Here is a 23,694-nt window from a genome sequence, read left to right on the forward strand (position 1 = left end):
TGTATAAGTGTAAAAAAAAAAGTAAGTTTCTTTCGGCTTGTCTCTTTTGGGGTCACCACAGCGCGTCATCTCAGATGAACGCACATATATGTTTGGCACAATTTTGACGCCGGATGCCCTTCCTGACGCAACCCTATTACTAGGATTTAATTGCTCGTACCAAATCTGAGCGCAAGGATCACCTTTGATTTTCAAAACAGATAATAATGAAATAAAATAAATCAAAGGTATTCTTTGTAAGGACTTTGATTATGATTCTAATTCATCAAACAATAAACATAAATAAAGTACATATAGAAATGTTATAGGTGCATATTAAATAGTAATGTTCATGTTTTTTAAAACTGGTTTATAATTTAAAATTGATAAATTACCAATTTGTTAATACGATAAAAACAAATTCCAGATTATAAATACATTTTAACTGAGCAGTTCCTAGAGTTCACATGCAGGCCATATTTTTCTTTCTGGTAGTCTGACAATTAAAAATAACCCACGTGCAACAGAACAGCATCTCCTTATTCCTTACTCCCCACGATACCCTAGTTCTGCCCTCAGTCACCATGGTAACATGTTGTAGTCACCATTGGTCTAGCGATGGGGTGAGCAGTAGCTTATTCTGCCCCAAGGCACAATTACTTCAACCAGGTTGTGTGTTACAAGGGAATAATTGGCTTTTCCTTTGTGTTTCGTAATAGAATGTCACAGAACCATTTTTAATGTGTGACACAAATGCATAGGTTGGGCAGCATGGGGGTCAACACGTAAGAGCGTCTTCCACACAGTTTTGAGGACCAGGGTTCAATTCCTGGCCCCGCCTGTACAGAGATTGCACTCTGGTTTCCTCCAACATCCCCAAAACATGCGTGGTAGGTTAATTGAAGACTCTAAATTGCCCGTCGGTGTGAATGTGAGTGCGAATGTTCGTTTATTTGTGCTCTGAGATTGGCTGGCTATCAGTTCTGGGTGTCCCCCGCCTCCTTCCAGAAGATTACTGGGATAGACCTCATGCACTCCTGTGACCATTGTGAATATAAGTGGCTCAGAAAATAGATGGATGTATAGTTTGTCACATGCAAAAAAAAAAACAAAAAAAAAAAACTACTGAACCGTTTTGCAGGATACACTCTCGGGTCTCTCATGTTCAAACATTGTGTGTGTATTTGTGCCATCCCACACGTCCTAAACCTGTCTTGAATTGGTTCATATTGTACAGACTAGTGTGGTGAGGCGTAGTCAACCATTTTAATGTTTCCGTCTGTCCCTTTGACCTTTGTGTAGTAGGATGTGTCCAACGCTAGAGTGCAGCATTGATTCAACTGAAGTTTAAGGGGTGTTATGTAACAGCTCTGCTGACGATACCACACTTTAATGAAGTATGCTTATGATAAGTCAAGCCCTTTATACAAGTAGTTTAAGTTAAAGCACTGCATTTCCATAATACTTTCTTGTATTAACAATGCAGTGCATTTGAAGAGTTGCAAAACACACACACACCCACACACGCTCACAAGCTAAAAACATGCCATTTACAGTTCAAAACATTTTTCCTGAAATTCCATCAGGACTTTGTCTGGTTTATGTGTTGTTCACTCTGGCACCAAATGAGTAAAAGAAAACGGTTGAATCAAATTTCACATGTCACAGGAGACTGAAGTCTTCCACTCCCAACTTAAAGTGCTCCACGAAGAAAGGCTCCACGCTGGGAAATTTCCACTTGGGTGCTACTTCCAGGTGTGGAAAAAAAAAAAGTTCATTATAAATTATGCCTCTAAGTGTAGAAGAGTACTCATGTAGTCTTTTTTATATTTTAAATGACTTTAGTGTGATTTCATTCCCTAAGAAATCAGGGGAATTTGGGGTGCAAGGGGTGGTGGGAGTGGGTGGAGTGGAAAGCTTGGAGCGTTTGACCTCATCTCCACCCCTGAAGCCCCTCCACTCTTTGATCCACGCTTCCTTCGTGGGGGCATCCATGCGGTCCAGATGCCTGCCTTGCACAATCGGGGAGGGGGAGATAGAGTTCCTCATCACGTGAAACACGTACCTGGGGGAGAGAGCGCGGTAATGAGAAAGTAGGCCAGTGAAAAACATGCTGCACTTTGATGTAAATCAGGGCATTCCTTCTAAATATCATCACTTTGAGAGGCATCGGCGAATAGGAGGACACTGGGACGTAGTCATTCGTGTTCTTAAAATTAATTATCAACAAATCTTTGCAAATCCAAAATAATACGTTAATAGTAGAATTCAGATTTTTTTTTAAGGTTAAGGTAAAATGGAGGCAATTTACAACAGACATTTACTTTTCAAATGTGATTGCTCAAGAACACACGGTCCCAAATGAACTGAATGTGGCATCAGCAACAGTTTTCAAAGTGTGGTACACGGGCTCTCTCTGGTGCCATGCAAAATAATCACGAAGCTCAAAATACAAATAAAATTTACAAAATTCAAAACATACAGTACATTCAAATGTATTACAATGATGCTTGTAGCTATGCTTACAAACTGTAAAACTACCAAAAGTCAATTTCTTAATTTTTTCAAGCAGAGTTCAATTGTATTTCACTTTTAAGCACAGTTTCAATTGCATTTCAATGTCATCAATAATAACTGTTTGTTCTTTTAACAAAACTTAAAGGGAAATTCCAGTGGTTTGGATTAACAATATATCCAATAGGTCGTGTCATATGTACTGTACCTTGACAATGTGATGTTAATCCTCTCTCATTTAATGTTTTTTTTTTTTTTTTAGAAGATTTTTATCGGCAATTACAAATTTTTGTGGGCGCTGCCATTTTGGAGAGTCATATAACCTCCTTGCGCGGACGTGACGTAATAGGCTCGCAAGAAAAACTCGCTTACCTTGGGAAACAATTGTGGCTCAGTTGATCAGGAAGACGGAGGAATATGTCCATAAAGATTTGAAAATCTGGCTGTAAATAATGTTGAATATTCGAATGGTTCTTCGGACAGAATAACGCAGAGTCTGACAAGCGAGCTCTGGCGCTTTAACTTTACATGCAATCGATTTTAATTGAATCCATATGTAAGTATAGTTTTTTATTTTCCTATATTTAGCCAAAGTGGCAATCTTCAAATACACTACAGTTGCTTAAAGTAATAAATTGTATTATTTTTGTAATTATGTATTCTAAATATGGAAGCACGGTGGACAATTGATTAATACCTCCAACACACAGTTCTGAAGCCATCTATCACCTCCTCAAAGTGAGTTGCCTTGAGTTGTTTCGGTGAGAAGTAAAGCTGAAAGAATATTTGTAATGGTACCTGGGCAGTAGTGCTACCACCGTTGTGATGATGCAGATAAGGTAGAAAATGGGGTTTGTCAGCTGGTTCTGGAGCGTCCAGTAAGAGTTGCAGGTAACACAAGAAGTGTATAACAGCGTCAAGATCAAGGACACGGCAACACTGCCTATCATGATGATCCAGTGAACCACAGTCTGCAACCCACACACACACACAAAATCAACTGCAACACTGTAGAACTGCATTTTGTCAGAAACATTGACAGTTTAACTTCCAAAATCAAACACTCAAAAATGGTACAGTTTGGCCTGCGGCAGAAATTCATCAGGGACATAGCTCATTGACAAATTGTGACAAAAGCATCATTCCAAAACATTGACATTGTCCTGGTTCTTTTTCTTTTGTTTTTGGGAGTGGGTCCTTTTTGCCTGGGCCATCCAAGGGGTCTAAATCATATGGTGCACAGTACAATACAATTAATTAAATTGTAACACCAGTATCATGACTTTTGGGGAGTTTGGTACTCACCCAGGCTTTGATCTCTATTGACAGATGCAGCAGGATGGTAAGTAAGGAAACTGCATTCAAATAAGTTCCAAATGTGAAAACATCAACATCCGAATCCTGGTAAACCTGCAGAAGGTAAAACATTGTAAACTGATGGTAGACTCCATGACCAAGTGTTCTCTTACCAAGTATGGAATGAAGAAGCAAATGAGACTCTGATAGAAGGCATCCAGCATGGAAACCCAGAAGGTGGAAAAACGGCATGTCTAAAATGTTGATGCACAAAACATACCATTATATTAAAACTCTGACTCAATATACTTAGACTGTTCTCATGAGCTATGAGACAAACTGATTGTCTGGTGATCGTTCCAGGGCGTAGTGTGCTTTTATCTGGAAGTTCCTGTGTTAGGTTTCAGCTCTTGAATGCAAAGAATGGATGGACTGACCCCTGCACCTTGTCCGGTCCTATAAAGTTCAGGAACACCGAGCAGGACCTCTGCTGAAACATCTTTGTCCATGATCCCATACATGATGGGAGGTGCAGACGTGAAGAAGAGGTTGAAGAAAATCAGCAGCCAGTAGTCCAACATGGTGGTCGCTGTGAATCCACAATAGAACTGATACCAGAAGAGAAGATTGACATTGGCCTGGAGAAGTGGGTGACACAACACAAAAGTTGGTTAGCTGACCAGAAGGCAGGGAGAGGATTCATACTGTACACCACAACTGTGGTGTATGTGTACCCACCAAATTCTTAAAGAAGAAGTAAATTATCATATTGGCCAGACGGGTGTAGCACCAGTGTCCGTGAACCAGCAGTAGCTTTTTAAGGTGTTTGAAGCGAGAAATAGCAAAATCACTTGCCATGACTGCCTGCGAATGACACAACGTAATTACACATTTGTTATATCTCTGTGTAGCTCCTCAGTTATACAGGTCATGGCAATAAACCGGACAGTTCTTGTTTGTTGAAGATGTGTCACCTTTAATCCAAAAAGGCTCCCTCAGTTCTAAAATGGTCAATGTGACTTAGAGATTCATGACCCTGGAGGGACAGCTCCGGGCTTGTGCCCTTTTCTGTCCATAGATTATCGTAATTGGTGGTGTAGAAAAGTGATGGGAGTTGGAGGATGGGGGGAGGATATTCAATGAATTTGGTTACTGTGCTATGTGGGCTAAGGTGGCTAGGGGGCTTCAGCAAGCTGCACAGTCAAGGACAGGGGTATCAGTTATTGGGTAGGTGTCATTTATTGCTGTCTGGAGGGCAGGGTTGGTGGTTGTGGTCCGCAGATATCTCATGGCTATTGTCATATAGTTTGAATGCCTGTTAGGCTGTCAGTACTGTATAATGGTTACTAATGTTGAATGGGAGTCCATTTGACAGTTTTCATATTTTGCTCTCATGCAAAAGAAGCCATTCAGATTAAAAATTGCCTTCAACAAACAAGAACAGTCCAGTTGCCTTGATACAATTTCTGAGGATACAGAGTTGTATATCTATTAATCCAAAGGAATTATACGAGGAATGCCAGACAGTCGCTAAAAGCCATCCGTCTAGTTTCTGAGCCGCTTATCCTCACAAGGGTCAAGGGATTACTGAAGCCTATCCTAGCTGTCATCGGGCAGGAGACGGGTTACACCCTGAACTGGTTACCAGCCAATCGCAAGGCACATAGAGACAAGCGACAGTTGCAATCACAATAACAGCTGAACACCAATTTAGAGTCTCCAATTAATGCGTGTTTTTGGGACATGGGAGGAAACCGGAGAGCTCGGAGAAAACCCACGCCAATACGGAGAGAACGTGCAAAGTCCACACCGGCGGGGCCAGGATTCGAACCCCGGTCCTCAGAACTGTGAGGTCAACACTCAAGTCAGCTGCCTCACTGTGCCGCCCAGTCCCGAATATATTTTTCTATTTTACAAGCTAACACATTTCATGTCAAATATAGTGTTCCATGTATTAACATAATATTTCAGACAAAGTCAAATTTCACTCCTATTTTTGCATCTTGAGTAAAGGCCTAGATTCTTACCTGCATACCCTCCTGACCGGAAATCCCGATTCCAATATCTGCTGCTTGGATCATGTTAACATCATTGGCACCATCACCTGTGGTCACATTGTTAAATGTCGTAAGTGGAAAGGCAGATGTGGACGTTTGTTAGTATCGTAACATCCACTGACTATTTAAAAGTTCCCTTTTGTTTCCTTTTGATTGTAAAAGCAAAACATTGAACAATGTCGCAATCTACTGACTCATGCATGCCATGCAAGTACAATAAAAACAAAAAACTTGCTCCTTTTGTTTTCAGTTAGTCTCTCTGGGCAAAAATAATGTTGGCTGGTTTAGTTGGCTTAGTTGCTCTTCATTTTGCATCCGCAACAACTTCTACTCTTTGTCAAAAAATGCATTTGTGGAAATTTCTCTTTATCAACATTAACAAGTGTGAGCTAACTAACTGTAGAGGCTGCATGCCCCCGGTCATGGTGGTCTCTGTGGTGGGACCTTCTGTGGCTATGGGGCGGGGCACTTCTGAGTGCGGTTGACTCCCATAGGTTGGCTTTCCTCGCCTCGGATCCTCAGTACCTTGCCATGTTTTCACACTGTTGTATGTGCAAGGGCGTGTATTCATATAGGTGTGTTTGTGTTTAGGTGTATGGATGGGAGGGGTGGGGTTTCAGATATTTGTCGTTATTTCAACCGTAACCTTTTCTCGGTAACAGACTGTGTAGTATTTTTTGTGCTACATTAGTTAATGCTACATTAAACATAGTTTGAATATAACTCAACTTTTTGTGAGTTGTCTACTTTTCCAAACCATCTGGATGATTAATCAAAATTCAGCACAACACAAGGGCCGACCCTTGAATGCCTACTTAATTCATTCAAGAGATCAAACAGATGTGTACCAGTAAGACACAGTTAAAAAAAAGATGAACTGAACAAACTTTTTCAGGAAATATCACTCCAGCTCAATGACTTTGGTTGCCCTGCACACATTAGTCTACAGTAATCAATTAAGTGGTCTATAAGGACAAAGAACCTTAAACAATTACACAACAACCCTGTTGTTTTTTTTTCTGTCCGAGAGAGGATAACAGGATCAATAACGAACGACAATATATAGTTTAACACAACACAGCCAAAGTGTACAAACGATCTTTTGGACCCACCGACCGCGAGAGTCATGACCTTGAGATGCTCCCTGATGAGCTTCACCACTCCTTGCTTCTGCAAGGGTGTGACTCGACAGCAGAGAACAGAGCGGCAGCGCTTTGCCAACTCCACAAAGCGGCCCTGCAGATCTTTCGACAGAAGCATGGCCAGGGTGCATCCATCGATCACTAGAGAGATGTCCGGGCTGGTATCCACGTTACGGGGGTCGTTTTCATACCTCCTCACCTCCTCCAGAGTGCAGTCCAAGATGGAGGTGCATGCAAGCTAAATAAATATGAAGATTATTTAGTTTTGAATTCCATTTATAGGCTGTAAAAATACAGGAAAATAAGTAAGGTCTGATCATGGGGTGACATTTGTAAAACTGTTCACAGCTTGTCACATTTAGCTTCAAAACGTTTTTTGGAAACTAATGTGAGTTTTCGAGTCACTTTTTCTGCTCATTTTGAACGATATTTGTCATCTTAAAAAGTAAATCCAAATATTAAATATGACACCTAAATCTCAAGTTATAGAAAACTTAATGGCGCCCTTGAGCCGTCACCTTATCGTGGTGTAAAGGTTTGTGTGTCACATCGATGGACAATTTAGAGACCTCAATTAATCAAATGTTAAATCTATACAGTGAAGAAAATGAGTATTTGAACACCCCGCTATACTGGGTCATTGTCATGTTGAAAGACCCAACAACGACCCATCTTCAATGCTCTGACTGAGGGGAAGATGTTGTTGCCCAAAATCTCACAATACATGGCTGCGGTCATACTCTCCCTAATACAGTGCACTCGTCCTGTCCCATGTGCAGAAAAGCACCCCTAAAGCATGATGCTACCACCCCCGTGCTTCACAGTAGGGACGGTGTTCTTGGGATGGAACTCATCATTCGTCTTCCTCCAAACACGGTTAGTGGAATTATGACCAAAATGTTCCATTTTGGTCTCATCTGACCACAAAACCTTCTCCCGTGACTCCTCTGTATCATCCAAAGGGTCACTGGCAAACTTAAGACGGGCCTTGGCATGTGTTGGCTTAAGCAGGGGAACCTTCCGTGCCATGCATAATTTCAAACCATGACGTCTTAATGTATTTCCAACAGTCACCTTGGAAACGGTGGTCCCAGCTCTTTTCAGGTCATTGACCAAGTCCTGTCGTGTAGGCCTGGGCTGATTCCTCACCTTTCTCTCAAGGATCAATGAGACCCCACGAGGTGATATCTTGCAAGGGGCTCCACTCCCATTGAGATTGACCGTCATGTTTAGCTTCTTCCATTTCCTATTGATTGCTCTAACAGTGGACCTTTTTGCTGTTTTCTCCGTAGCCTTTTCCAGCCGTGTGGAGTTGTATGATTTTGTCTCTGGTGTCTTTGGACAGTTCTTTGGTCTTGGCCATGATACAAGTTTGAGTCTTACTGATTGTATGGGGTGGACAGGTGTCTTTATGCAGCTAACGACCTCACAAAGGGCATGGGGCTCCATTCCGATTGAGCGTGACCGCCATGTTTAGCTTCTTCCATTTTCCAACAGCAGACTAACATGTCGTTGAGGGTCAGAATTCTAGCTGATAGACAGGTGTTCAAATACTTATTTGCAGCTGTGTCACACAAAGAAATCATGAAAAAAAAGCATACATTTTGATTTCTGCATTTTTCTTTTTAGATTATCTCTCTCACAGTGGACATGCATCTACGATGAACATTTCAGTGGGAGAACTTGTATAATAGCAGGGTGTTCAAATACTTATTTTCTTCACTCTATTTAAAAGTTGAATATAAATATATATGTTAAATGCTAAATCTAAATATTTAGGGTTTACTGTAACCAAGCATTTGGTTAGTATGCAGATCAACACTGCCATGAAATGGTAGCACTGCAATAAAAGCTGTGCTTGTGGCATCAAATAGCAACATTAAATAAAATATAATAAACATCTCATACAGGGGGAAAAAAGCATGGGAAATATGTTATCAATCCCTGAAAAAAAAAACCAGTTCTGGAAACTTGATTTGAAGAGTACTTTGAGTGCTTAGTGTCACTATACTGAAGTCACGGGTCAGGAGCAGGGGAAGAAAAGAGGACCAGCCAGAGACCACACTCGGAGACCTTCCTGCCTGCCTCAGAGTATTTCCTCACCGGCCAAAAAGAGCGGATGTAAGCCCTGGAAGTAGATTTGGAAAAACAAGTGGCAAAAGGGGTAAGAGGAGAGGGGGAGCCCTGGGCGTTTCTGTACAAAGAGCCCCCTCTCCTGCCCCCGTGCCCCTGGCTCCTGCGATGTCCACACGAATGGCCGCTTTCTGCTTCGGTTGTCCAGCACTGAAGGTGGACGGCGGCCGATGGCAGAGGCACAAATGCCAGCGGCTGTGTTAGCTAGCTAGCTTAGCCTCATGGCTTGAGAAAGGAGACTGAAGCCGCAGCCAGCCAGGACTTTTCGGAGGAAGAAGCGGCATCCTCCAGCTGCACCCAGCCTTAACCACCACTTCTTAAAAGTGACACTAAATACTCAAGTATTCGTCACGTAAAGTTTCCCGAACTAGTTTCTTATTTCAGGTTGTGAATGTTCAAGGGTCCATTTCCCTGTATAAGATGTTTTTTTATGTGTCATATTTATATATGTATTTAACATTTAAATATCTATTTATCATTTAGATTTGATATTTAGGTATAAATAATTACAATACGATAAATTTGACACATTTTGTTCTAAAGCTGCAAAAAAGCAACTCTCCAAAATTCACACCATTTTTTTGTTCAAATACTGTTTGTGACAAAATGTTGCTGTTATTTTCAGTGTGAGGTGCTTTAAGCCCTCCACCCCCTCCACCTCCCTCTCAGCTGACCGCAGCCTAACATCATAGAAAATGGGTCACATATCCTGTTTTGTTTCTATCAACCCTGCACAGTCCAAATGTCATATTAAGTGTGAAGTGATGATTGGAAGAGCGCATCCCTGGGGTGGTCAATGCTGGTAAAAATAGGTGAACCAATAAAGCTCCACTCTAAATCACGGGAAGAGAAATATTTCCTCCGAGGGTTCCATATTAGGTTACTAATTAGATATGAAAGTTTTAGTTATTGGATTGGCAGGAACTCAGTCCACGTATCATCCATGACAAGCCCAAAGTGAGATCCAGAAAGCTCCCTGTACATCACCTCCCTCCAGACGAAAAAAAAAAAAAAAGTACTGGAATTCAAGGCTATAAAAGACATTTGATGAACATACTCAGGCAGCTCGTTATAAATGGCTCCAGCCTTTGCTGCGACACCTGACACTCGGACATTTCTCAAAGAGATGTGACCTTTTGTTATATTATTAAAGTGCTCAAATGTTTGGGTGACTTTAAAAATGAGGGGGAAGTCAATGTCAAAGTTTAAAGCTTAATTAAGTGACCGTCACTAAAATTCAATGCGGTCGTCTGAAATTGCCAATGAGAAATATTTTCACATCATGATATAATTCATTGTGTAGTATATTTTTATTCATGTGCAGTTTTACATTCACGTCCGAGACCGAGATAAATTATTGCAAAACATTTCCACCGTTAATTTGATCTATAATTTGTGCAACACAATGAAAAATACTGAACAATTTTTTTGTAATGGTTAGTTTAAAAAAAATTGACAGTGTGGTTGGAGAAGTATGCACACCCGTTCATAGGTGGGCATGTCTGCGCAAATATATTTCAGATATGTCAAAGACTTTTCCTAATTTTTGGGGTGGAAACTGTTTGCGATTTCCTCCAACTTGGCGAAGGCCTCAGTTGAAATGACTGATCTTTTTTTTTTGTCACAAAGATCTGGCATTTGAACTGATGTTTAGAGTTTTTATATCCACTGTATGTAGAAATCAATATTTATGTCCATTTTGCACATACACTGCTGCTTTTGTTGCCCATGTAAATATGTACAACCATCCATTATCCATGCTGCCTATCCTCACTAAGGTCACAAAGGTCCCAGCTAGCTTCGGGCGAAAGGTGAACTACACCCTGAACTGGTCGCCAGTCTGTCGCAGGGCAGATATCGACACCATCACTGAGCGGGAATCGATCCCACGCTGCCTGCATAAGTCAGGCGTGTGTACAACTACACCATCAGTGACTCCTAAATCTGTACAAAGCATTTTTTAAATTCATTCATACGCAGTGTGTTGGACAAGAACACAAGTGTCAAACTCAAGGCCCGGGGGCCAGAGCCAGCGTGCCGCATGATTTTATGTGGTCCGCGAGTGCAAATCATGTGTGTCAACTTCCTTGATTCTTGTGAAAATCTGTACCAAAATTTCAAGTTGTCATATATCATAAATGATAACGCGGCAATATAGGCATGTTGGCGTTATCAAACACGAACAGAGCCTTGATTTCTGATTCCAAAAGGAGTTCATAAATTTTGTGCGTAAATATGATGAAGATGTTTATGGGGATTACAGCCCTCCGAGGGAAACCATAACTGCAATGTGGCCCGCAACGAAAATAGGTTTGACACTCCTGGACTAAAACCTAGCATGTTTCAAACTACTTCTACCACTCTTACTATAAAGGAAAATATTACTCCTTCACCCCAATACCAGTGAATGGGGTTGAGGTCATGGCTTTCAAGCATTTCCACGCTGAAACCATCTTCGACTGACTTGATGGGCCTGATTTTGTGCCCACGAGGAAACAGAATTGTCGAAAAGCTCTTGATAGGATGAATAATTAAGATAAAGGATAGCAAAATGCTCTGTACTTTAGTATATAGAGTGAAATTGATTGATCTTATTTGCTAACATATAATACAACAATACAATTTAACGCATTCTAAATGTAAAGAAATACCAGAGAGAAGCACCCCTATTTGTCGCAGTGATCAGGAGAGGTATAGATAATCAGTCATAGTAGGAAGGGCATCCGGCGTAAAAATTGTGCCAAACATATGTGCGTTCATCTGAGATGACACGCTGTGGCGACCCCGAAAGGGACAAGCCGAAAGAAACTTACTTTAGTAGGCCAGTCAATCAGTGTTTCCTCACCTTATTTTTGCAGCTCATGTTAATCACCAGGTCTTCGTCTTCAAGCAGCCTGCAGGCGTAGCCGATGTTGACAGCCGTCTCCGGCTTGTCGCCAGTCAGTACCCAGATCTTGATCCCTGCTTCCCGCAGTGCCAGGATGGTGTCTGGAACGTTCTCTTGCAGACGATCCTCAATGCCTGTCGCCCCTTATAGGAAGATGCGATTTACAGGCGGCATGTATGTTATACAGCTGTGTGGGTGGATGGGTTGTTACCAAGCAGGGTGAGGTTGGTTTCCAACTGCAGAGCAGTGTCCATGATGAGTTGCTCTCTGCCGTCAATGGCAGCCTTAGCACTCTTTCTGTTCGCTGACCAGATCTCGTAGTCTTTGGCGCTCACAACCTGAAGCACAGGCATCGAAATCATGGCGCTGTTGCGATTGTGGGACAAAACCATACTCGTAATTTACTCATTCTTCAGTGTGTACCTTCTTTGCAAAGCAAAGCGTACGCAGCCCTTCTTTCGCATAGCAGTCAAGGTGGTACTGAGTATCTGCTACAATATTCTTCTGGTTTCCACTGAGATGCTCTGAAAAATATTCACATGATTTCATTTTTGCACATTCATTCATCACAGTATTTACAAAGTGTCCTTACCCGCATACGGTGCACCAAGCAGCTCCATGATCGAATAGTCTGCACCTTTGGTGTACAGTACACACTCTTTGGTGATGGGATGTCGCACCAGCACAGACATTCTCTTTCTGTTGGAGTCAAAGGACAGGGTGTCGAGAACCTCGAAGAGCAGAATCTGACCCGACGGCAGCTTCACCGTCACGCTGTCGGGGGTGCGGCTCAGCAGAATGAAGCCATACGCTTTGGCGGCGTACACCAAAGCTGCCTCGTCTGGACTCTCCGCCTCGTAGCACGTACCGCTGGACTCATCAGTCCGGCCATGTGCTGTGAAAACTCCCGAGTCATCCACTTTTTGGAAGGCGTTAAAGCCACTGTCCTCTTTAAAAATGGTTTCTGAGAAGGTTCTGTCCCTTTTAGATGCAAATATGCGGCGCAGAGAGCATGCCTTTTTGAAGAAGTTTGAGACATTTTCCAATGGATTTGTTGGCTTGAAGGAGGATGGATACTCTTGCGTCTGAAAAAAAATGAATTTGTTTACATTTTTGCTTTATGATGATTGCACCCATCAGCTCACAATGCCATAGGACAACTTCCAAAATAACTAAATTAAAGGAAGTAACCAAAAACTAATGAGCAATTTAGAACTGATCACAGTGCTAAACAACCAAAAGGGAAGCAAATCAATTTGAAATAAAGATGCAAGCTGGTCAAATCATGTAAAACCCCACGACAATATACCTAAAATCTTCCAAATAAGCAACATGCAATATTTCAGTCCATTTTGAAATTATGACCATTTTGTGCCAATTATTTTAGAAACTGGGAAGACTTGCTGTCATTCTCAGGTTATTCATGGAAATTGATAACAAATTGTACTTTATTTCCCTTTCATTTTTTTTTAAAAATTCATGAATATTTAAAAATAAGACTGAATACAATGTGTCAGGGTGCCAGGTAGGCCCATGGGGGTTGGACACATGGTGTATCGCAGTAAAACAAAATTTCTAGTATTTCTATTAAAAGAACAAAAGCCTGTGTCATCTTTTCTCTCTTTCAACGCTTTTTCCCATCCACAGAGACAGTAAACAGAACACTCACACTCTGTCTCCGAGCTGTTACCATGGAAACCACCACCGTGTTGCAAATGGCGAGAGCCAGAAAAAAGTCTAGGCATGGATCCATCTTCTGGCTGCCGCCTCCCCTCTCCACGATGCTGACCTGCTGGAGCAGCTTCCTGTCTGGAATCACCTCTGTTTCCTGTGCGGGTGAATTGGATCAGCCTATTCATTTATAGATACGTGAGGATTTAAAACTCACACTTATTCAGGCCATGGGAAAAGACGATATTTGGTCGTTCAACATCTACATGACATTTACAAAGAATAAGCTGAGAAAAAGATGCTGAGTCATGTTTAGATACAGTAGATATATAGACTGATGGACAGCCAGACAGACAGATACACCGTAGATACTTTACATACTGTATAAAGTACATTTGGTCTGAGGGTTTCAGTTTGAGTTTATTGGGTACTTTTTCAGTAACATTTTTTTGGCCTCTTCCCTCCAGAGACAAATATTGAGACAGAACTACTCTACCGTAATGTATAGTAAGATGAATCTATTTTGGATCTTTTCCGTTTATGTGACATCGGTGGTCCAAGCCAAATGGCACCCAGCACGACCATATGCCCAAATCGTGGACACTTGGTCAACTTCGAGCCAAGATGAATGTCCTCATCACTGACGTCTCATGGTTTGACCATCTGCAATGGCTTTTGGGTCCAAATAGTCTATTGACCAAAGGATGCATGCATAAAAATCAGTTGTTTGAGCTTTATTGTGATTTTATGAGCAGTATGTTCAACAAAGGCAGCTTATGCACTCTATTTGAAGAAATATTGTACAGAACTTTGCAAAACTTGAAACCACCAGTGGCTTTTTTCTCTTTTATTTCCAATTCCCCAGTAGCTATTTTTAACAAAAAATTGTAAGTCACACATTGCAAGAAGGGCCAAAAAATATATAAAAATATTTCCAATAAATTTTGTTGAAGGGCAGCACAAGAGTCAAGGAATTTGGGTTCCTATTTTGTGAAGATCTGGATAAAGGTGTGGATACAGAAAAGTATTTTCACATTTTAGTCACCCAGACATCAATGGATTCTTCCATTTCACAAAATTATAATCATCTGTCTGTTTGTCATCCTCCATGCACAAACAAGTAGGCTGCTAACTCACAAAAACATGAACACACACTATTTTGCTTTTGCTTTTGTGAACAGTTTGTCCTTGATGCAAGTCCAGTATATGTACTTCGAATCTTCTATCTTCTTCGACATTCATTGATGAAAGCAGACGTTCATAATGTGTCGTCATTTACTGTACATATTTATAAACCCTTCCTTTATTGGCAAGTGGGACCAGCTGGTTATTATTCTTTTAGTAGTTTTTAGTCCCGTTGCTACTTTGTTTTTCTGGACCTGACCTTGGGTAACCTACTTAGACCCCTCATGGCTCATGCAGAGTCAAGACAATTACTGATGATTTTTCCAGTTGTTTGACTGCCTCATAGTAACAAACCAAGCAAGTCTAAAAAGCCCCCGCGGATCCTTTTAGCATCTCTAGAATCAAATCTTGCCTGGCGCTCATCTTACCAGTGGACTGCTGAAGGCAACGTTGCTCTGGGCGTTTTCTGCAAACTTGTTCTTGTGTCTGCTTTCATGACGCCGTTGTCTGCTTTCGTGGCTTCCGTCTTCAGCATCCAGAGACCATCCACGCTGTGGGGGTCGAGGCTGCTGGTTAAAGATGACCTCCTCTTCGGATTCTGGCTCATCAATAACAGCCAACCGGAAGGCTGAAACCGCCCCAAAACACTGTTATAGTCTGCTTTAAAGACAAGTGGACCTAAGATTATAGCCAAACAATCCAAAAGTATTTTTACCCAACAGTCATGATTTTTACTGCCCAATGAAAGACCTTGCTTTAACACTTTCAGCATTATTTTGCATCTTATCTACTTAACTAATAAGTCACAAATATTTTTAGGTAAATTTTATCCATCCATCCATGTTCTTAGCCGCTTACCCACATGAGGGTCAAGGGAGCGCTGGAGCCTATCCCAGGGCAGGAGGCGGGGTACACGCTGAACTTGTTGCCAGCCAATCGCAGGCCACATCAAGACAAACAGCTGCACTCACAATCACACCTAGGGGCAATTTAGAGTGTCCAATTAGCGTTGCATGTTTTTGGGATGTTGGAGGAAACCGGAGTGCCCGGAGAAAAACCCCACGCAGGCACGGGGAGAACATGCAAACTCCACACAGGCGGGACCGGGATCGAACCCTGGACCTCAGGACTGTGAGGCCAACACTTTCCAGCTGCACCACCGTGCCGTCATATCAATTTTATAATAACAATAATCCAAAAAATTGCTTTCCATGGAAACTCTCCCAATTGGGTAAGTGGTCACTTCCGATTGTGGGTGTACTCCACGCAATATACAAAAAGTAAGAATACACTTGCCGTTTTCCTCATCATGTGTGACCCTCTCGCATTTTAAATCTGTAATGATGCTTGGATACACTTGCAGATCTAAGTTTTTTTTTTTTTTAAAGCAATGAATTCTCACTCGGTTCATTACCTTAATCCGGTACCTCTTTATTCCAGATTTTAAAATAACACCTCCTAGCATGTCGACATTCCATTGCAGTGAGCAATTGTTTGCAAAAGGTCAACAACAGACAAGAAATAACTTTGACACTATCACTATTGGTTTCTCTCTAAATATTGTTGATACTTATCACCCAAGTCGTGCTTGAGGGTTACTTTTATGACGCGTTTACGAAATACAAATATGATATCATATGTAATCAAACAAAGTCTATCTGCTGTAAAAGTCTTGCTGATGTTTACCGTTTTCTTGGTGCGGGTACTCTGAGCCCATGATGGAACAACGACGAAACACCATCTTGTTTTCTGTGAGTGTGCCTGTCTTGTCGGAGAAGATGTACTCGATCTGCCCCAGGTCCTCTGTAATGTTCAGAGCTTTACATTGTATTCGGCTGTCTGTCCCCTCATCATAAAGGTCTATGTCATGAGTAATGAAGAAGATCTGGCCAATCTTCACCAGCTCAATGGAAACATAGAGGGAAATGGGGATCAGGACCTGGAAGTGGATATGGCGATCAAAGTAAAAGTTAACTTTGGGGTTTTTCAAAGATAAAGTAAGAGGTGAAGACTTGTTTCCACCTGCAGCAGGATGATCATGCTGAAGAACATGTAGAAGCTGGAGAGACTGGGACTGTCCACGTGGCCGTTGTTGTCGGGCACCAGGTAAGGAGGCACGCCAGGTAGTGCCTGTCGCCAAAAGAAGTGACCTAAATGTGTGAGGACAGGAGGGTTAATCACATCGACTGGCACAAAGAGAGTGGCTATTTTTGGCCCCACACCTTTCACCACCCCCCGCCCCCCGATCGTCCTCCAGCAAAATGGGCTTGGGGCTAAAATGACCGTTCAACAGCTGGTACAAATGAAACGGCCCGTCGCCGGTTTGAAAGCTTTTAAACATAAACTAGATGTGCATAATGATTTCATGGTTTAGTTATGTAATTTGTCACCGACCTAGTGCTCCGACGAGACACATGGCGAGGAGCAGAATGACGCAAAATATGACGTCCACGTTCAGTTTCCGCTCCAGTTTGCTGCGCTTGTATCTTGGCCCGTTGTTGTTCAGCATTGACTTGGTTTCATGGCCTAAAGGACGGGACAATAAGGCTTTAGCGCTCAGTCGGCCCAAACACGCACACTCATTATGACTCTAATTGGGACGACACTGGAAGAAAATTGAACATTAAACCTTGGAAACGTCATCAGGAAGACAAATCGGGAACATCATGGATGCAGAGCTCGTTTTGGCTTTTGTTTTGTGCTAATAAGTCATTGTTAACATACTTAGATAGATAGATAGATAGATAGATAGATAGATAGAGATAGATAGATAGATAGATAGATAGATAGATAGATAGATAGATAGATAGATAGATAGATAGATAGATAGATAGATAGATAGATAGATAGATAGATAGATAGATAGATAGATAGATAGATAGATAGATAGATAGACGGGCATTCATATGTACCGTATATGAAGTGTAAATCCTTATTTTAAGACAAATCAAACAATACCTGCATACACCACAAAGCCGACAGCGTGGCCAGTATTTCTGACAGTGCAACCACGAAGCAGGAGACTCTCAATTCCCGCGCCCACCTTTTCTTTCGTGGGTTTCTCCCTGTGGCAGAAGAAAGAAAACTCCTTGCTTGGCATTTATTGTATACGTCCCACGTTTTCACTCATCTGCCTTTTAGGACATAGCTGGGCAGCAAGAGGAAATGAGCTCTTTGATTTGTAAGTCCCAAGGAAATTGATTTGAGTCTATTACAGCTCTAACGATGCCACTGATGGCATCAAAAATAGAGAGTGAGTGGGTAGGAATTAGATTTTGCTTTGCTCTGAAAGGTTTCATGAATTCAGGGATCAAGTAATCTCCAGCATCAAATACCTGAAACTCATTTTTGTGTTTGTTTTGAAAAATATACATTGTATGTTAACTCCTCCTCCTCCTTTGATTTTGGAGATTTTTTCCGAAATCTTTATTTTGACAAGAATGACGCCAAGAAAAGAAGAAAAATTATCTGCTGTTAACTCACTTAAAGCAGCAAAACATTCCCAACATTTTTGTTCAACATTGGAGATTGCCTGAGTGTCATGATAGTTTTGAATTATTGCCATCCATCAGGTTTCAACAGCCCTCTTATTTGTCAGAGTTTTATGTAAACTGAAGACTATCCCAGCTGGCTGGGCGGAAGGCGGGACACACCCTGGAGTGGTAGTGAGTCAATCACAAGACAGCCAGTAGTCATGTAGATGATGACTAAGCAGAATTTTGGGAGCATTGTGAATATGTTAACTGCTACATTAGCTACTCATGCTAGCTGTAAACTTGGTAGTTGCCAAATGCCTGTCACTTGTGAACAATTGGGCTTATTACCACTTTTAATTTTTTTAATCATAATTATATTACAATGATCCATTTCCGATGCAGTCAGTTATATGAAAAGGCTACAATTACTCAAAGCGTTACCTCACCAGCTAATTTATGCTTCGTAATGGTGACTGTTTTCACTACTGAACGCATTTTTCAGAAAATAAACTCATTTAGAAAAATCTCCTTTTGAAATCTGTAGCAGTCAGGATTGGCTAGATTCACGGAACGGATTGTGCTTGATTTTGCAAGCTCTACAGCATTTGATACTCACACGTAACATTTGTAGTGATTCAGATTGTTGTTGGGCCTTTCACACACGACGACACTGTTGAAACTTTCAGGTTGGAAGTCAGGCTCCTGCGGAAAGAAAGTTGGGCTTGATGTCACATCACCAATCCTTCCCAAGTAACATCAGCATAATTATGTCAGACACCCACCATGGCAACATTTAAGGTATGGCATCCAACTGGTGTTGTATTCATACCGGCAGCTTTCTTCACCAATTTTGCACATTCAGTAAGACACGTCAGCTTACTTGTTTTGGCTCTCATCACTAATAACTGGAGTAACTAGGGTGATTATCGGTTGTGCTTACCCTGACGCAGAGGCCGGGAACCACCTTCCTCTCTTTGAGGTTGGTCTCTCCATCCAGATTGGAGGACTCGATGTGGCACACGCCGTTGCTCTCTGATGTGTGCAGGAGCAGGAGGTCGGCAGGGACGATTTGGTTGCAGAGCACTTTCACAAAATCACCCACTCGCACATCCTTCCAACGCCGCTCCACAAACTGCTTGTCTTTCCTGCAAGACCCACCGTTATTGCTCCCGCAGGACACATGAGGAATTTGTACACACATGATTGCTACTTGTAGAAAGTCAATCAAGAGGCCTTTCTGCCTTCAGGTTGTGAGGCTTCCCATGGAAAATATTGTGCATGTAGCTGTACTTGAAGTGCTGGCTAATGCAATGACGGAAAACTGCAGGTATGCTGCTCTTCATGTAGGACCTGATCGGGTAGCTACCTCACAACACCACACCTGGTATATAATAACCTGGAGTATAGGACTTGTATTTTTAGCCTCTTATGTTTTTTTTTATGCTGTAATGTAATGGTCTTCTGACTGGACTCCCCAAAAAGAGTATTAAACAGCTGCAGCTCATTCAGAATGCTGCAGCTCACGTTCTGACCCAAAAAAAAAAAGCAGTCAGAGCATATAACTCCAATCCTAAAGTCCTTGCACTGGCTTCCAGTCAGATTTTAAAGTAATAGTGGAGCGCAGAGTCCAAAGCAAACATGGTGAAGCAGCATTTTGTCATGGTCCTGCCGGTCCAGCCCTGGCTGTTAGGGTTAGGGCACACACCTGCGCCTCATGCTGGCTTATTGGCCCCGGTGTATATAGGACCCTGGGGACGACTGGTCCTTTGCCAGATCGTTGCAACTCATGCCCCGTCCCTGCCCTCCCGTATCTTTGATCGTGAACCCGTGTGTACCGACCTCTGCCTGTTCTCTGACCGACCCCGTAAACCTGACTCCTTTGACACTTCTGCCTTCTTCGATCGATCTCCCGTATACCGACTCCTGCCTGCCCGCGGACCTGCTCGCTACGCCTGACGTCCTGACTACCGCTGCTGCACCTGACTGTCTGCCTGATACCCGACCTTGGAACAATAAACGTTTTTCCCGAATTACCTCTGCGTCTCCCGAGTCTTGCATTTGGGTCCTACTTCCGTATTGATGGGTCGTGACACATTTAGCGATTATGCTGCACACAAATGGAATAAGTTGCCAACAGAGGTGAGGTCAGCCCCACGTGGGAATGTTTTTAAATCCAGGTTCAAAACTCTTCTTTTTTCTTATGCTTTTTAGAATATATCCACTTTTTTATCATATTACTTGCACTGTATGCTGTTTAAATTGTCTTTTTTTAATATTGTGTTTGTCCTTTTTATTGTTTTTATCCCATTTTAAGTGTTTTATCTCTTTGTTTTCAAATGCCTTTAATCACGTAAAGCATATTGAGTTACCTTGTGTATGACATGCACTATACAAATAAATTTGCTTTGTTTTGCTTCGCTATACCATGACTTCTGCATACACGTATCCATCCATTTGTACTTTATATACCATAAAAATGGCCTATCTATTTGGTCCAATATTGTATTTAAAATTGATTTGGATGTTTCGGCTCGTCTTAAAGAGAAAGGTGACCTTAGACAACCTTACTGAGCTGGCCTGAGAAGAGTCGCGATAGTTACTTGTTTGGGACGCTCGAGTGCAGGATGGTTGATAAGAGTGTGTAGATGAGATAAAGTGCATTGAATTGGAATAGTTCCTATAAACAGAAATGTCTCTTGATCTTTGTTGTTGTTGCCATGTAGTTCCTTGTTCTTTGTTCTGAATGTCGTACCAGGGCAGCACCGACTGGAGGAAAAAAATTCCTTGTGTTTTTTCACACTTGGCCATTAAAGCTGATTCTGATGGTCCAAATGATAATACATGTCAAAGTATTGTCTTTGTATGTGTGTTGCAATCCACAGCAGACGTTCTTGTTTTGGAAATCAGCCATCCGTTTTGTTGCAATGACTTTAATGCACTCCTGCCTCCAAAGGGCCATCGCAAAAAAAAAAAAAAAAAAGCCACATATCCAACCAGAGACTTAAGAGAGCTGCTAATTTCACTGCTTGTGATTGAGATGACAGGTGTCTCTCTCGGGTGCTCACCTGGACTAATAGATAAACACCCCAACACCCCCCCCTGACGAATTTTTGTGTGAAGAATGAAAGCAAGCAGCTTCCCTTACGGAGGTTAAACTCATCAGTGCAAAGTCTTGTTGGAACATTTCGGCCTCACATGAAAAGTAAATCCACACGGCTCCCTCCTTCCCCGCCTCCTCCTCTCACTGTACTCCAAAATCACACCACTGAAAGGGTTGGGAAAATGACAGACTTTTATCCTACATTATTCATTTTACACCAGTGATTCAAAAATAGATACCCGCTAACCTTAGTGTCTCTGCTGACACAACACCCAGTTGAGGCTTTCATCAAATGTGCACAATGCCGCGGCAAGATATATTGTTGTGAGCCTCTTCAAAAGAGGAATAATCTCCCACACAATTTCTATTTCGAAGTCAAGAATTCCCACGGGGGGGCTCAAACACAGAAGAGGAGGAGAAAACACACAAACACACACACTGTGGGACACTGGCTGCACACACTTATGCAGACGTTTAGGAGGGGGGGGCCGCGAATGCACCGTTCTCCTTTCAACGCACGCGTGAATTTAGGGATGTTACCTGCTGTAGATGAAGCACAGCATGTTATTGAGCTTCCTATCCGACTGGTACCTCCTGAAGTCCTCCCAGGCGTCTTTGAGGGCAGTGAGGCACAGGATGACACAGATGGGGATGAGAGCCACCTCAGGCTCAAAGGCGTTCACCACTGGCACAAAATTGAGGATAGCCAGGCCCACGAAATAGAGGTTTGCCAGGCGGTGAAACTGCTCAAAGAGGTTCATGGGTAAAAAGAGTAGTAGGGTGTATTTTGTGGTCTTGATCGCGTTTCCGGGCAAGTAGCGGTTGGGTTGCTTCTTCTTCGGCAGCTCTTCATAAGGCAGGTTGGACACCAAGTGGCGGAGGTCATTCTCCCTGACCCGTTGACCTCTCAAGTTCTCCCTGATCAGGGCCAAAGGGTTCCACCACGCCATGGTGAAGATTTCCGTTGTAGTGCTTCTCAAAAAGCTCCTTTTCTTCCCATCCTGTCCCTGCTGCCTCACTCTTCCAGCTTGTATGTGTTAGCCTTCTTCACACAAGTGACGGAGACTTGCTGAGTAGCTCCGCCCTTCGCAATGACAGGTGTGTTCACATTCCTAAAGTCATTTAGTCTCCCAAAGAGAAATGTAGTGCCGTCCAAATAAATGGCATTATTTCTTTCTTTTTTTCTTTTCAACCTATCCTGTTTGTCTGCTTTGTCAAGCAGGTAGTAATACAAGTTTTTATTCCAGACCAGTTTTGCTGTGCGACGGGGTAGTTTGATATTTAGTGTTACAGAATATTTGCAATTTGTCATTTCACCCATTTACATTTTTTTTTTTTTTTGCGGGGTTGGGGGGATCTATCTTATAATATTCACTGTGAAACTTCCCTATTCAGGCTTTTGACCAAATATTAAAGTGTTGTTTTTCTGGCATCTTAAACCTAAGGAACTATGTTGAAGTTAACATCAACACACTGTAGTTCCTCCATAGAAAAGCTACTTTTAGTTAAGTAATTTAGTTATTACCCTGTCTAGTATGAAATTAGTGTTATGCTGCCATCTTGTGATATTGATAGCAAATATGAACCTTTTGGGGTGTGTCAAAATAATTGCTTGCTATTCACAGCAGGGTTGGCTCCTATGCTGAAAAAGAAACATTTTTTTCATATTTTTACGTTCTTAGTATGTAAATCATTTACATTAGACAAAACCGTGTTAAACTATCTATCTATACATTTTCTACATTGCTTATCCTCACAAGGCGCATGGGTATGTTGGAGCCTATCACAGCTAATTGCGGGCAGGAGGCGGGTTACTCCCGGAATTGGTTGCCAGCCAATCACAAGGCGCGTATAACGAAACAACTTACACTGACTGACCTTCATATCTACGGACAATTTAGAATCTTCTTTTAACCTACCGTGAATGTTTTTGTAATGTGGGAGGAAACCTGAGTACTGGAGAAGTACAGGCGAGTTTGGCTTCAAACCTGTGTCCTCAGAACTATGAGGCCAATCTGCTAACAAGCCAACCACTATGCTGCCTGTGTTAAACTAAGATATTTATTATTTTGAGGAAAAGAGGAATATTAATTACACCAGATTGCCGCATAGGCTTGCGACCAGTTCAGGCTGTAGCCCACTTCCTGCCTGAAAATAAACAGGCTCCAGCATGCTCGTGACACGGGTGAGGATAAGCGGTGTAGAAAATGGATGAATGGATTATTCCAATCCAACTTTATTTGTTAAACCCTTTAAAAGCATGCACAGTGCACCAAAGTGCTGCACAAATCAATAAATACCAAATAAATAATAA

At 42.0% G+C, this 23,694-nt stretch overlaps 1 protein-coding gene across 1 annotated transcript; it reads right to left on the minus strand.

Moving 5' to 3' along the window:
• Nucleotides 1-806: 806 nt before the first annotated feature.
• Nucleotides 807-22,330, minus strand: atp10b (ATPase phospholipid transporting 10B). Its single transcript, XM_061835678.1, has 21 exons — nucleotides 21,921-22,330; nucleotides 19,221-19,425; nucleotides 18,897-18,982; nucleotides 17,763-17,869; nucleotides 17,199-17,330; nucleotides 16,827-16,954; nucleotides 16,491-16,743; nucleotides 15,233-15,432; nucleotides 13,678-13,836; nucleotides 12,601-13,093; nucleotides 12,432-12,532; nucleotides 12,220-12,346; nucleotides 11,967-12,151; nucleotides 6,959-7,226; nucleotides 5,817-5,893; nucleotides 4,528-4,653; nucleotides 4,227-4,427; nucleotides 3,963-4,043; nucleotides 3,799-3,903; nucleotides 3,292-3,464; nucleotides 807-2,044 (listed from the first exon to the last, which is right to left on the minus strand). Exons 1-21 carry the CDS (start codon nucleotides 22,328-22,330, stop codon nucleotides 1,804-1,806), a joined length of 3,858 nt encoding a protein of 1,285 aa, XP_061691662.1. The 3' UTR covers nucleotides 807-1,803.
• Between the last annotated feature and the right edge of the window lie 1,364 nt (nucleotides 22,331-23,694).

The sequence above is a fragment of the Syngnathoides biaculeatus genome, chromosome 11 (assembly GCF_019802595.1).
Source record: "Syngnathoides biaculeatus isolate LvHL_M chromosome 11, ASM1980259v1, whole genome shotgun sequence".
Lineage (NCBI taxonomy): Eukaryota > Metazoa > Chordata > Actinopteri > Syngnathiformes > Syngnathidae > Syngnathoides > Syngnathoides biaculeatus.

Bases quoted from the DNA above. Each gene is read 5' to 3' on its own strand.
- atp10b (XM_061835678.1), bottom strand. From the start codon at position 22,330: ATGGCGTGGTGGAACCCTTTGGCCCTGATCAGGGAGAACTTGAGAGGT. The intron at 19,426-21,920 runs GTAACATCCCTA...TGGGTCTTGCAG, and splicing joins CTGTGCTTCATCTACAGCAG to GAAAGACAAGCAGTTTGTGG. The intron at 7,227-11,966 runs GTGAGGAAACAC...ATATTTATTTAG, and splicing joins ACATGAGCTGCAAAAATAAG to CTTGCATGCACCTCCATCTT.